General features: G+C 66.0%; 2 protein-coding genes across 4 annotated transcripts in view; one reads left to right on the top strand and one right to left on the bottom strand.

Annotated features, from left to right (window-relative positions):
- The window catches only part of LOC118015431 (maestro heat-like repeat family member 5), a 71,703-nt gene extending 70,798 nt beyond the window's left edge, over positions 1 to 905 (top strand). The window contains exons 29-31 of the mRNA XM_035012274.1: positions 127 to 229; positions 423 to 497; positions 767 to 905. Coding sequence (XP_034868165.1) covers positions 127 to 229; positions 423 to 497; positions 767 to 864 — 276 coding nt within the window. The 3' untranslated portion in view covers positions 865 to 905. The remainder of the gene's footprint in view (positions 1 to 126; positions 230 to 422; positions 498 to 766) is intronic.
- Positions 906 to 3,670: 2,765 nt separating this feature from the next.
- On the bottom strand, positions 3,671 to 13,358 carry PTP4A3 (protein tyrosine phosphatase 4A3). 3 transcript variants are annotated; one of them, XM_035012021.1, is made up of 6 exons: positions 13,214 to 13,358; positions 9,597 to 10,480; positions 7,522 to 7,614; positions 5,766 to 5,896; positions 5,118 to 5,192; positions 3,671 to 4,220 (listed from the first exon to the last, which is right to left on the bottom strand). In XM_035012021.1, exons 2-6 carry the CDS (start codon positions 9,699 to 9,701, stop codon positions 4,103 to 4,105), a joined length of 522 nt encoding a protein of 173 aa, XP_034867912.1. In that variant the 5' UTR covers positions 9,702 to 10,480; positions 13,214 to 13,358; the 3' UTR covers positions 3,671 to 4,102. The 3 variants fall into 3 exon arrangements, with proteins under 3 accessions (XP_034867912.1, XP_034867913.1, XP_034867914.1); XM_035012022.1 differs by having other exon boundaries at positions 13,232 to 13,358; XM_035012023.1 differs by having other exon boundaries at positions 13,238 to 13,358.
- Between the last annotated feature and the right edge of the window lie 483 nt (positions 13,359 to 13,841).

Genomic DNA, 13,841 nt, shown 5'->3' with positions numbered 1-13,841 from the left:
CGGGGGCGGGGCGGGGCGGGGGCCTCGGGGGCGGGGCCGGGGCCTCGGGGGCGGGGCCGGGGCCTCGGGGGCGGGGCCGGGGCGGGGCCGCGGTCCAGCCAGCGTGGCGCGCTGTCCTCCGGCCAGATGACGCACAGCCAGGAGGAGTTCGGCATCCACTTGGCGCAGGCCCTCCGCTCCCTGCACAGCCGCCACCAGCACGTCAAGACCTGGGCGGCGCTCTTCATAGGTGAGCGGGCGGCCGGGCTCAGGACCCTCCGGCCGGCCCTGCCCCCGCGCCCTGCCCCTCAGCTGCCAGGCCGCCGCAACGGAGGGCAGAGAGGAGGGGTGGGGGCGAGGGGCCCCGACGGGCAGGAGAGGGTCTGAGCCCCCACCCGCCAGCAAGCCCCCGCCACCGGCCGGCGCCTCCATCTCTCACACAGGTCACACCCTCTGCTACCAGCCCCAGGCCGTGTGCCAGATGGTGAACAGTGTAGACACAAACCTGCTGTTCTCCAGTAAGCAACCCCACGTCCCCCCCCCCCTCGAGTGTGAGATGGGGGCTCACACCCACTCACGCCACCTGAGGCTCCCAAGGAAGAGGTGGGGTTGGGGAGGGCAGCACCCCGGGCCTGGGAGGCAGAGGAGGTGGAGTCTGGTGACGTCCCGCTGCTGCCCCCACCCCCGCTGGAAGGAGGGGCCCAGACCCCAGGCTCCCTCCACCAGGATGGGGCTGTGGGCAGACGGGACCCCGGGTCACCTCTGACTTGTGTCTCCTCCCCTGGAGCTTTTGAAGATCTCAAAAAAGACCCAGAGCCCAGCATCCGGGAATTTGCCACCAGACAGTTCTCCTTCCTTCAGAAGGTGGCAGCCAGACCGCAGTGACCTCCAGCCATCCTCCCTCACCCTCCTCTTCCTCTCCTGTGGGCCCCCCCCCCCCGAATCGGTCAGCCCCGCCCTGTCCACACAGAGCTGGGTTGCATAACAGTTTTCCATTTGAAAGAAAGATCTAGATTCAACAAAGAAGCGTCACACCTGTCTGCTCCCTGCCCACCACCTCATGGCCCCCAGAAGACGAGGCAAGCCCAGGGGACACTGGCAGGCCTAGGGGACAGGGGACAGACCAGGTCTCCCAGAGACAAACTGTGAAGTCTGGGCAAGGTCCCGCAAATGACAGCTGTGGAGGTCAGGGGGACTCCACCTGACCAGAGCCCACGCCATGGCCCGCCGGCGTCCTGAGCGCCGAGAAGGCCCTCCAAGGGCAGCCACAGGGGGATGGAGCCATTCACCAGGACTCCCCCCACACCTGAGTCTTCAGTTTGTCTCTCGCTTGGAGCTCTAGAGTCACCAAGGGGCTGGCAGTAGGGAAACGGTCCCTTGGCGGGCCTCCCTCCAGGGGACTCCAGGTCTCCCTCCACCCTGACCCCTATCCTCGTGGGCTCTGTTCACAGCAGACCCAGCCTGGGTGGGAGCCAGACCTTCCCGGCGGGGCCTGCATGAGCTATGTGGCCTGAGGCAACGGTCTCTGTCCGCTCTGCCTCAGCTACTCCATCTGTAAAATGGGTAGTAAGGCCTTCCTCCTGAGAGCCCTCCCAGGGCTGAGTCCAGAGGAGGTCCCTCCCTGGCAGGGACCCACACTGACCCCTCCACACCTTTGCTCAGGAAGCTCTTTCCACCTGCAGCACCTTCCCCACTCTCTCCCACCTGGGGGACTCCACACTGCCCCCTCCTCTGAGGACGAGCCCCACCAGAGGGAGCCCCCACCCCAACCCGTCCTCAGCCCCGGGGCCTGAACCACCCCTCCCTTGCACCAGGCACACTCCAGGCTTTCACCCACCCCACCCCCCAGAGTCTGTAAGCCCCTTGGGGCAGGGAGGCAGCTGAACAGGGCTGGCCCAGGGGAGGCCCGCCACTTGAATGGTGGGTTGAAAAAATACAGCAACCTTCATGGAGCACGAATTTGCTTCTCAGATGGGTTTCATTTGATCGAGCTGGGGGCCCCCTCTCCCCCTGGGAGCCCAGAGAGGGCCAGGATCTGCAGGCCCCTTCTTATCCATCTGTCCATCTCTGAATAGAGCCACCCGAGGACTTTGGGGGGTGCCTTTTCCCGACTCCCATCCTGAGCACTGACCTCCATGGTACTCCAACCCCCTGGCTGGGGCATGGGGGGGTGTGCTCCTTCAGAACCAAGGAGTGGGTTAACAGGGTCCCCTTGGTCCAGCCTGGTGGCTGTGGTCCCTAAAAGGACCCCTAAAAGGGGGGCATCATCCTCTGGCCCCTGCTGGGTGGTGGGTAGGCAGGCCTCCTCCACATTCTGCTCTGGGAAGTCTGGTTCAGTGAAAGCTTGGAGCTGGTGGGCCTGGACCCAGTGGGTTCCCGGAGCCGACAGTGACGTGACAGATAAGCCTTGCATCTGGAATCGCAGAGGGGCCCAACTCCTACCTAGCAGGGCAGCTGGGCTCTATGGAGCCGGGCACATGGAGGGCACCCCATTAATGGTACCAGTGGTAACAGCTCACGGCCCGGCCCGCTGCAGCAGCCCGGGAGACAGAGGGACGGGCCTGTGTCCCCGTTGGCCAACCCCCAGGGCCCCGAGGAAGGGGCGGCTCACACAGGCGCCACCCCCCCAGGGCCGTACGTGCAAGTACTAGCAGAATGGGCCCAGCCAAGGGCACCTGCCTCCAAGCACACGACTCTGTGCCGAGGCCCAGCCCCTGCCCTTCCTGGGCACGCCTCCTCCCCTGGGAAAAACAGAAGGGGTGACAACCAGGTGGCTAGGGGAGCCCTTCCCCACAGACCTTTCCCAGAGTGTGTGTAGGTGCAGGCAGAGGGAGGGAGGCTCAGGCCATGGAGATGCAGGTGGGAGGTGGGGATGCCAGGCCCGGAGCTGTGACTCCTAAGACAGGCACTGTGTCCCAGGGACGGGGAGGAATGCCAGGGTGGTGTCCACCGCTGGGTCACAGTGCCTGGGGGCAGGGGCTCTGGCACAGACCACCCTCAGCCTTTCCACATGCCAGCCAGGCCAGCCCTGGGCCCCCTCCTCCCGGCTGTGCCCCCGCACAGGGAAGAGCCGGCCCCCACCCTGGGAGACCTGCATGTGGAGGCACGTGAGCACGGCCGTGCATGCCCCCAGGCAGGCCTGGCGGCCCTCTTGCACCCTCAGACTCACTCACCCCATAGGCCCTGGGGTCACCCTCTGGCCTCCCCTCCCTTCCCTGGGCCAGCGGGATGGTGTGTCCCTCCATCGGAGCCGGGCCGGCCACCGCCATCTGCACCCTCCTCTGGGCCTCTAAGGCTGAAATGAGGACATCTGGTGGTGGCAGGACTGAGCAGCCACCCCACTAGACACAAGACCCTAAAGAATTCCCAAGGGAGCCCCAGCCTGTCCTGCAGAGGGGCAACACTGGTGACCCGGCCTTGCCTTCTGATGCCCCAGTCCCCCCCCCCAAAAAAATAGCAAGTCACCTGGGCCTGCGCAGGTCACATGGGAGTGGTGCCAGCTCTGCCACATCAGGGATGTCCCCTGCCCCTAATCCAGGGAGTGCGGGGACCCAGCATGGACGCCAGGGGGAGCCCCAGCGCAGCCAGCCAGACGGCCTCCCTGGTCTCCACCCAGTCTCCCAAGCCGGGGCCCTCCCCCGCCCCCCGTCCACCCCACCCGGCCCTGCACCCCGCTCTCCAGACACACACAGCCACGGGGTCCTGTTTTATTGCCTTCGAGTGTCCAGGACATCTGACGGTCTCCAGACCCAATAATTGAAAGTGCCAAGAACAGGTCAGGGTGAGAGGCCGTGGAGGAAGGGTCAGGCCCAGTGGCTAAAAAATACACCTGCTCCCTGACAAATGAGCCTGAGAGGAAAGCTGCCCGGGGGACCCTGTGGGTGGGCAGGGGCAAGAGGGCCCCAACTAAGCCTCAGAGAGACAGGGCTGTGGGGACGAAGGGAAGCGCGGTCCCCAGAGCGGCGGACTCGGGCACACGGAGACACACGGGGAGAAACGGAGGAAGGAGCCGGCACAGGGCACACAGGGCGAGCTGGACCCGGTGGACAGGGGTGCCGAGGGTCCGGGAGAGAAGGCGAGCCGGCGGCAGCGGGGCACGGGGTCCCTTCTCGGAGCCCCTGGGCTACATGACGCAGCACTTGGTCTTGTGCGCGTGCGGCTCCTTGAACCGCAGTCTCTGCTTGGGCCGGTACTTCTCCAGGTAGGTGAGCTGCTTGCTGTTGATGGCTCCACGCCGCTTCCTGGGGAGACGGGACAGGGGTGGGGTCAGGCAGGACGGTGCAGCACCCGCCCAGCCTATTCCCCTGTGGGCATCACCCTTCCCCTACCTGCTGTCACGGCCGCTGGTCCTCAATACCCCTTGCTATCACCTCCTCCAGGTACCCCCCACAGCGCTCACCCTCCCAAGGCCCCCTGGTTTACCCGGGTGCCACCCCACCCCCAGGCCACGGGCTCCTACGGGGCCACAGGGTAGAGCCTGGGCATCTCTGCAGCCCAGGAGGGAGGGAGGTAGGGAGGTCCTCAGGTGACAGGTGACAGGATGCCCTTCAGGACGTCATCCGTCCCCACCCACCCAGGACCTGAGGCGTAGCCTGGACTTGCTCTGGCCAATGAAGTGAGAGTAGAAGGGACACATGTCTGCCAGGCAAGGCTTCCAGAGGGCCTCCGGCCCCGAGACTGGCAACACTGGAGGAGGGCTGCCCACCAAGGGCCCCGGGGTCCCCGAGCGGAGCCCCCACTTCACCGCGTCCAAGGGTCATCCAAGTGAGGGGCCAGCCTGAGCTGTGCTCGCTGCTGGGGTCTGGACCTGCCCGGCCCTGCAGCCTGTGCTCACCCCAGCCACGGAGCTGGGAGCCCCTCCTCACCCACACCTCCCGGCACCAGGAGCCACACACAGGCACCAGTCCTCACCCAGGCAGACGGCCTGGCTACGGGGCCCGCATGAGTGTGTTGGTACCCCAGCGTGAGGCTGCACGGGACTGGGGACATCTCTGAGGTCACCCTGTGGCCAGGGGTCAGGAGTGCCCACTGGCAAGACGCTGGGCCCGATGGGGGAGGTGCAGAATAAGGGCCCCCTAAACCCAGACCCTCAAGCGCGCACCAACTGCCCTCCGCCCCCACCCTCGCCGGCCACTCACTGTCGGATGAACTGGATGGCATCTTCATACTTCATCCCGCTCTCGATGAGAGCCAGTGCCACGAGGACCGGGGCCCTGGGGGCAGACGCAGGGCTGGGTCACCAAGCCTCGGCACCCCTGCCCCTTCCCCTGATGGGCCGTCACTGAAGGCACAGGGTGACGCCTTCACCCTCACACCCACCAAAAAGCTGCCCAGGCTCCCCCAGTGCAGCCCCCTCCCCCACGGAGGGCACAGGTGGCAGCTGAACCCGACCACCTGCTGCGTGGCCCCAGGTGGGCCAGGCACCCTCTCTGTGCCTCAGGCTCCCCGGCTACAAGCACGCTGGAGAGTCAGAGGGAGGGCAGCTGCTGGGGGTGTGTCTGGCCATCAACCTCGCTTGCCAGTGTCTGGCCTGAAACTGGGGGTGCACTGCCCGGGTCACTCGGTCACACCTGGCTGCAGGGAGTCTTTGTGTCTGGGGGGCGGGCTGGCAGCTCCTCCCAGCTTGAGTACAGGGGCCACGTTGCATCCCAGCAACAGGGAGTGGGGTCACCCTTGGGGAAGGACTGCTTCCCTGTGGTCACGTGACGGGGGCCCAGCACCCACGTACAAGAGCGTGGCGGACCACAGGATCCTGAGGTCCGGCCAGCCCCGGCCCCCCAGCTCACCGTCCCAGGCCGGCCACACAGTGAACGGCCACACAGCTGCCAGGGTCATCACAGAACTTGGCCTTCAGCAGGCTCAGCCAGTCCTCCACCACTTTCCCAGGTGGGGGCGCCCCGTCGTCGAACGGCCAGTCCTGTGGAGGGCAGAAGCCCATGAGACTGGGGGGCCCGGGCCGGTCAGCCCCCGGCCGGGACAAGGTCGGCATTCTGAGAAGCACACAGAGGGATCCCACGAGGGTGAGGGACAGCAGGCCCCGGAGGGCAGAGAGCTGGCCAGGCATGCAGTCCCCACTTCGAGGCTCCTCATCCTCTTCTGCTTACATCCACTGTCCCCTTCTCCAGGAAGCCCTCCAGAACACCCTGCCCTCTTCTTTCCTGAGCACAGTGAGCCCTACGTCCCCTCCCGGCCAGCCCGCGCTGTGACTCCAGGGTCACAGCCTGACCCTTACCAACCTGAGTGTTTCTGGGTCAGCAGGCCCAAGGAGTCTGGGCTGCAAGCATGGCCGACATGTGCCTCTTCCTGTCCCCAGCCCCCAGCCCAGCCGCACAAAGCAGGCCCAGCCCGGTTACCGACCGGGAAGGAGTGAAGGAAGGCACTAGGGTGAGCCCCATTGTTCTGAGCAGTGGATTCCAGACAGTTACAGCTGGGACCTCTCCAGACACTCGGGGATTCATTCGGTTTTGAAAACTTGGCTGTGCCGCCCACCTCCCCAAGCACTCTGGAAGAGGCGAGGCGAGCCTTCAGGGTAAGCCCAGCCCCGGTCACTGCCCCGAGGACCGAGATGCTAAGTCCCGGTGAAGGAGACTCAGGCAGGGCAGAGGGGAACTGCTCCCAGCCAGAGTCCACACGGGCCCAGCAAGACTGACAGGGAGGCGGGTCTCCGAGTGAAAGCTAGTAACTAAGGGATCTTCTGGGTGGGGCCACTGGACTCCCGCTGCCCCCACCCCCACTCCGAGCCTTGGGCAGCCCCCTGCTAGGGGAGGTGCCACAGCCATGTGGCCTGTCCCACAGGCAGGTGGCAGCAGGGCCACCCCCTCCTGTGCCTGCTCTCGGGTCCCCAGGGCCAGGGGACCAAGGAAACAGCTCCCAGGCTCCCTTCCCCACAGCCTCGCAGAGAGCTTCCCGGGGGGACAGCCCAGGTGCGCCTGCCCTCCCCACCCCCCAGAGCACTGCCCACTGACACGCCCCAAACAGCAGGCAGCAAGACACACAGGAGCCCCCCGACAGCCCCGGCCCCGAGGAGCTGGCCAGGAGTCACTGGGCACCGTTCTTCCACACTGCCCAGGACGCTTGCGCAGCGAGGGCCGTGGAGGTCACAGCTGCAGCCACCAGGTTGGGGGGCGGGGGGCTGCTACCATGAAAGTCCGCTCCCCAGGCTCTGCGGCTCTGGCACCGTCCGGCCGTGGCCTCAGACAGCGACTGACCTGAGCCTCAGGTTCGCCCTGGCAGAGCCCCGCTGGGGCTGTCGTGCGGTGAGCGGCGGTGGCCCCGGCACTGGGGGGACCTGGCTTCGGGAGCCGAGGCTGCGCATCAGCACGTGCGCCCGCCTCCCGGGCCCCACTGGCAGGGACGAGCTCAAAGCTCAGCCACTCTAGACACGGGCCCCGGCATCACGTGGCCCGGGCACCAACACCCAGGGGTGGGGGGAGGGGTGTGCAGGTGGCTCCCAGCAAGGGGCTGCACACTCCCAGTCCAGGCCCACCCACACCACCCACCTCCCTCCCCCGCAGCAGTGCTACCGGTGCCCGAGGCCCTCACCACGACTGTGATGCCATCCTTCTCCAGAGGGGCCTTGTCGTAGGTCACCTCGCACACTCGCACCACAGTGGTGGCCCCGTACTTCTTCAGGTCCTGGCGGGGAGGGAGGACGAAGGCAGGCTGGGCTGGGGCTGAGGGCGCAGGGCCGCGCCCCCTCAGCGGAACCGAAAGGCTGACGCCAAGCAGAACCACCAGGGGCGGGCTTTCGGGCCCAACGACTCACTATGGGGGGAAGGAGCCTTCCTGATGCTTCCGGGCAGGCTGTCCCCACCTGCTCTCACTGCAGTGTGGCCAGCCCGCCAGGAGCCCGGCTTCCAGCACATTCCTACCCTCATCCTGGGTGCTCAGGACCCCCCCCCATGGCACCAGCATCTTCCAGACAAAGCAGGGGCAGGACACGGTGGCCTGAGCTGCCCTCCTGGCCAGGGTCTCATGGACGGGTCCCACTGAGGGCACAGCTGGACCCCACACGAGGGCCTGCAGAAGCTCGAGGGACAGGCACCTGCTCAGATGGTGACGGGAGGGAGCCAGGCCCTGCACACCGGCGGAGAAGCCCCGGGCTACCAGAGAAAAGGTCCAGGCAGTTCACAGCCAGGCTGTTTATATTTATCCTCTAAGCAGGGGGTCCACTCCACAGGAGCCCGTGCTGGGGCTGCTCCCACCCCACCTGCTCCAGCAGCTATTCTGGGAGTGTGAGCTGGACCCTGCTCGTCATGCGATGGGGACACCAGACACAATGAGGGCGGGACGCCGCTATGCTGAGAATGCAGTGCACAGGAAAGTGGGTGGGGTTCTGAGGCTGCGGGGTCACCTCAGAAGTCCTCTGTGCACGCAGCGAAAGGGAAAGCCACCCAGCCCAGGGCTGAGCCCTGACCCTCAACACAGACTCACCTTGACCCTGGTCACACCCTGAGTCCTGACCCCAGCCACACTCTGAGCCCTGACCCCGGTCATATGTTAAGCCCTGATCCCCATCACACTCTGAGCCCTGAGTCCGGTGAAACGCTGAGCCCTGAACCTGGTCACACTCCGAGCCCTGACCTGGTCACACTCTGAGCCCTGACCCTGGTCACACTCTGAACCCTGACCCCGGTCACACTCTGAGCCCTGACCCTGGTCACACTCTGAGACCTGACCCCTGACCCCGGCAACACACAGACCCTGAGCCCAGTCACAGGCTGACTGCTGAGCTGAGTCTTTCCCCAGGTCCTGCTATTACCTCAAGGATCCCCGTTGTGAAGAGGGGCCGCCCTCCTCTGCAGGGCTCTTGACACAGTGTCCAGGGCCCCGGCCTCTGATGGCAGGGTGCCCCCTGCCTCCCTCTAGAGTGTTCAAGGTCCTCTCGTGCCCAAGTCCCTGTTTAATCACGACGAGCACCCATGGGGCTGCTCTCACGTTGCAGAGGGAAGGGCTGAGGGTCTGAGACCACAAATGACTTACATGCAGCCGCAGGCTCTGCAAACAGCAAGGAGCTCGGCAGAGCCCAGGCTCCTACAGGAGGGCATGTGGAGAGCTGCAGGCTCTGCAAACACATCTGGTCACACCAACGGTGGCCACTCCTCCTTGTGGCCAGCACAGACTCTAACCCAGCCTCTCTTCCCAGACACCTGCTCCCTCAAGCCTCCAGCCCCGTCTGTTCTCACCCAAGGCCTCCCGGAGAGCCAGCGGGCTTCCTGCAGCCTGGGCTGGCCATGGAGCTGAACTTCTGCCTGCCCCCACTGCTGCAGCGGCCACGTCTCACCGTGGGACCCCCCTTCCTGCTCAGCCTCTGCACAGAGGCCGGCAGCCAGCCCAGGCCGCTCCGGCCGCAGGCCATGTCCGAGGAGGCAATCCCCGCTGCTCCTACCTCTGAGCCTGCCTCTGTCTACTTAGTGTGGAGCCCCTGGCCCGGCCGTCCTACCCTGCAGGGCCCCGGGGGCTGCTGACCCTCACACGGAGCTCCACAGGACAGCCTGCGCTCCCCCCGCCGGCGTCCGGCGACGGTTTGCTCCGAAGCGCAGTACTTGGTTTGACAGCCCCAAACCCAGCCCCGCCCCAGCTCTCGGGAGGCAGGCCGGACACCGGGCCCCACTCACCTCGATGAAGGTGCTGAGAGTGGCATTGGTGGGGTTGTGCGTGATCAGGAAGCGCATGCTCTTGTAGCTCACCTCCACGGGGGCGGGCCGGTTCATCCGCGCCATGCTCCTCCGAAGACGGGGCGAGGCCCAGGCAGGGGCTGCACCCAGGGAGGGCCCCCAGCAGCCCCCCACGCCCCGAGGCAACCGAGATCCCTGTGCTTGTCCGACAGACAGAAAACGCTTTGGCAACCCACCCCGCCCGCTCCGATACTGCGCAAATACCTGGGAGGTGGGGGAGCTGAGCAGCGGGGTCCAGCTCTTTACAAAGAGAAGGAAAGACAAGGCCCCCAGGCGAGAGCGGCGGCCCACACCCCCGCCTCGGGGAGCTGGGTAACGATGAGGGGCAAAAGTAAAAATAAGGACAACCAAAGCCAGGCCAAGAAAACCTCACACAGCCCAGAGTGAGTCTGCCGCCGGGGCTCTGCCCAGCGCTGTCTGCATCGGTGGATGGGCGAGCGACCCCCTGCGCTCGAAGGCGGGCCCCAAACCCTCAAGGACCAGACGAAACCCGAACTTGAACCGAACGCACAGGGCAGCCTCGGGTTGGGGGTGGGGGTGGAAGGCGGCGGCCGTGGTGGCGGGCGGCTCTGACACTCAGGGTCTCTGTCACGTTACCCCATCGGGGTACTGCGAGTCCTGGAGAGGGCCCGGGGGCTCAGGCGGCAGAGCCGGCCCGGGGCCGGACAGCAGGGGCCATCGGCGGGCGAGGGCAATGGTGAGGGCCAGAGGCACGGGGGCCTCCTCAGCAGCAGGCGTGGCAGTGATGTTGGGCCCGGCAGTATTCAGAGCTGCCCCCCGAGGCCCTCCCCATAAATCCCGGTCTGGTCAGCAGCAGGCCACGTCTGTGGGAGGACCGGAAAGAAAATGAACAGACAAGGGGTCACTGGGAGCCCCTGCCTCCGGGGAGGGGTGCGAGTCTGCCCACCCCACGCCGCAGAAGATGCTTCCCTAGGGCCCTGCCACAGGACCGTGCTGAGTGAATGACCCTCGTCAGGCCTCAGTTTCCCCAGCTGGGAGCACAGGAAGAAGAGCTCCCACCAGGGCGGTCTCAGAGAGCCCTGACGGCCAGCAATGTGGAGGGAAAAAGGACAGAGGGAGGGATTCCAGGGACACACACCCCAGGAGCGCGCTGCACCCCAATGAGCAGACTTCACAGCAGTCTGTAGCAACAGGGGTCTGCCCCCGCCCGCCTGAGCCTGGTCCCCCCTCTGCAGCCTGTGACCAGCGGACACCCACCCCCAGCCAAGGACAGTCACACTGCTCTGTGGAATTCCAGGCCTCTGCGGAATTCCGGAGCCCAGATTGTTGTGGGGCGGCCAGTCCTCCGGGAGAGGGGCTCAGGCACGGCTGCCAAAGTGCTGGGGTGCAGCGGGGACAGGGGGCTGCAGCCCCGCTCACGGCCGTAAGCCACCTTAAACATGTCTCACGGGTGCCCCGTGAGACTCTCTGGCTCCTGCCCGCCTCCACCCCTCTGCTGTCTCCACCACTCACCCACAGGGCTGGCCAGGCACGGGAGTAAACAAGCCTCTGCCCTTGGGGAGCTCGGAGAAGCAGAGGCCGACCACAGCGGCCAGAGGACCAGCCGGCCCCCAGGCGCATGCCAGGGCATGACAGTGCAGGGGGCCAGGAGTGGGTCACACTGTGATGGCCCCAGGGAGGGACGCTGCGGGGCCACTGAGACAGCCATCAAGCATCTCCACACCTGTCTCTCCCTCTCTGGGCCCCAAAGTTCCTGGGCCAGGGACCCCAGCAGGCGCACCCAGCCCCACCCCCACCCCCGTCCCCACAGATGGGCTGGGAGACCTTGGGCAATCAATGGCCTCAGTTTCCCCACCTGCACAATGAGAAGTTATAGAAGATGTCCCCGTGGTCCCTCCAGCTGTGACCCAGTGGTCAGCAGACCCCTCCAGCCACTGAATGTGGTCCCAACGCCACCCACAGCACTCTTATCTGCTCACCCGGCCAGGCCCTCCGTCCCCCAACCCACCACCTCTTACCTTTGTCCCCGCCCCAGCACCCCCTTCTCCAGCTGTCCACCAGGCAAGCAGAGCCCGCAGAGTCTCAGCCGAGGTGCAGGAAGCACCCAAGGCCTGGGACCCCGGGCAAGAAGGGACCAGCGGCCCCGGGGTTCCTGGGCTCAGGGCACAGGAGACACACCTCGCCCTCTGTCCTGTGCCAGGGTCCTGGGAGGGCTGAATGGGGAGTGTCCCAGGAGGGGGGAAAGGCAGAGGGCAGGAAGCCTGTCCTGGTTCAGCCAGCCCTAAACCTGAGCCATCCCAGAGCAAGCTTCAGCTCAGAGGGCAGGTGAGGAAAGAGACAGCCACAGGCACCCTGCACACCACACAAACACCTGTCCCTCCTGGGGCAGCAGGGTGCTCCCGAGCGTGTGTGTGCATGCGTGTGTTTACCAGAAAGTAAGAGGGAAAAAGGCTCAAGGAAGCCACAGGACTACAGACCTCTCCCTGCAGGACTGACCGGTCACCTCGCCGCCCACAGAGGCCGGGCACCTGGGGGAGACCCCATGGGCAAGAGCAGAGGGCCTAGCTCTGCTACGCAGTATCCCTGAACGGGTCCTCAGTGCTGAAGGCTCTGGGCAGGAAGGACCACACTACTGTCACCTTGAGCCTGAAGCTGACCCCTATCGGCAGGGGTGAGGGGTTAGACTGGCTGGGGGACAGGGAGCACGATCTAGACTAGAATGGGGTCAGGGGTCTGCGCCAAGGTGGGTTGGGGTCTTGCCACACATCCCACTTGTCTGTGCAGAGTCTGGGCCACCACACCTAGGTGGGAACAGGCAGTGATGCCTCAGCCCGCAGAGAGGGGCCCTTCCTCCCAACCACACCCCGCCAGTGAGGCTCCAGGGCCCCTAAGCAGGGGTGACCCAAGTTGGCCACAGCAACCACCCCCCAGGCCCACCACCATGAGGCAAGAGCCCTACTGTACGCGATGCGCCCCCTCTGGCCTTCCTGCCCAGGGCCCCATAACCCCGCTCCTGGGACCCCAGCCAGCCTCCTCCCACCTGCAGGCACTGAACCCTCTGCTGTGTCCAGATCAGCCATCCTTTGGAGACCCCGTTAGGGGACCATAGTCCTCCCTGTCTGCAGATCAGTAAACAGGCAGGGACAGACAGCAGGACCTTCTCTGGGCCCTGACCAGACAGACTGTCTGGGTTTCCTCAATCTCAAGTCTAGGAGGCAAGGACAACACTCAGCCCCAGTTTGTAAGGGGGGAAATCCAGATACAGGGAGGCTGTAGCCCGCATTCCTGGTCATAGCCTGTTTGAACCCACAGGGCTCAGAGAGGGCCAGCCCCTCCTGACCCAGACCCCTGCATGATCTGGGGAGCTGCCGAGGATTACAGCTCCCTGAGGTCCCAGGAGAGGTAAAGCAGGTGTGGGAGCACCGTGGGCAGGGCTGGGACCCGGCAGCTGGTGTGCGGTCTTGGGTGGGGGCCACCACGTCCCTCGCTGCGTGAGCCCCGAGGCGCCTGGGGGCTGGTTCCAGGGGTGCAGTCCCCTCCCCGGGCTGAGGCTGAGGTCCTCCCCGCACGCCCGGCCCACACCCGCCCCAGCTCACCCCGGCTCGCTCACGCACACGCACACAGGCGTCCCGCCGCCTCCATCGGTGAGGGGCCAGGCGGGGGGCCGGGGCGGAGACCCAGAGCGTGGGGCGCACCGGCCTCCCTGGGATGCTCGGCAGCCCCGCAGCCCGGGAGCTATTTATAGCGCCCGGGCATCACGTGGGCAGGATGGCCGGTGCCCGGCTGGCCACCGGGCTTGTGGCTCCCACACCTGCCGCCTAAATATAACCGCAGGCCGGCCAGCGCGCCCAGGCAAACAAAGGGGCTGCGGAGGGCCGGGCAGGAGAGAGGAAGCAGCAGGAGGAAGGGGAAATGCAAGAGGGGAGGGCGACAGACCATGGTGAGGCGGGGCCCTGCCGCCCAGGCGCCTGCCTTCTGCCTTCTGCCTGTTGGAGCAGGAGCCCATCAACCCTGTGCATGCCCTCCCCAGCACCCTCTGGGGCTTCCCAGGGCCCCCTCTTGCAGGAGGGGGCCTACCCAGGGCTGGGTGCTGGGGGGCACCTCAGCACAGGCAAAGGCCTGCAGGAAGAACTCTCCAGGCTGCCAATGAGAAGGGGGTGTCCCTGTGCAGGTGGGTTGGGGAGGCCGACGCCCACCAGGTGAGTGCCCAGCACCTCACCTGGA

This window comes from Mirounga leonina, unplaced genomic scaffold (assembly GCF_011800145.1).
Source record: "Mirounga leonina isolate KUSES-001 unplaced genomic scaffold, KU_Mleo_1.0 Mir_165, whole genome shotgun sequence".
NCBI lineage: Eukaryota > Metazoa > Chordata > Mammalia > Carnivora > Phocidae > Mirounga > Mirounga leonina.
This window is presented reverse-complemented; position numbering and strand designations above follow the sequence as displayed.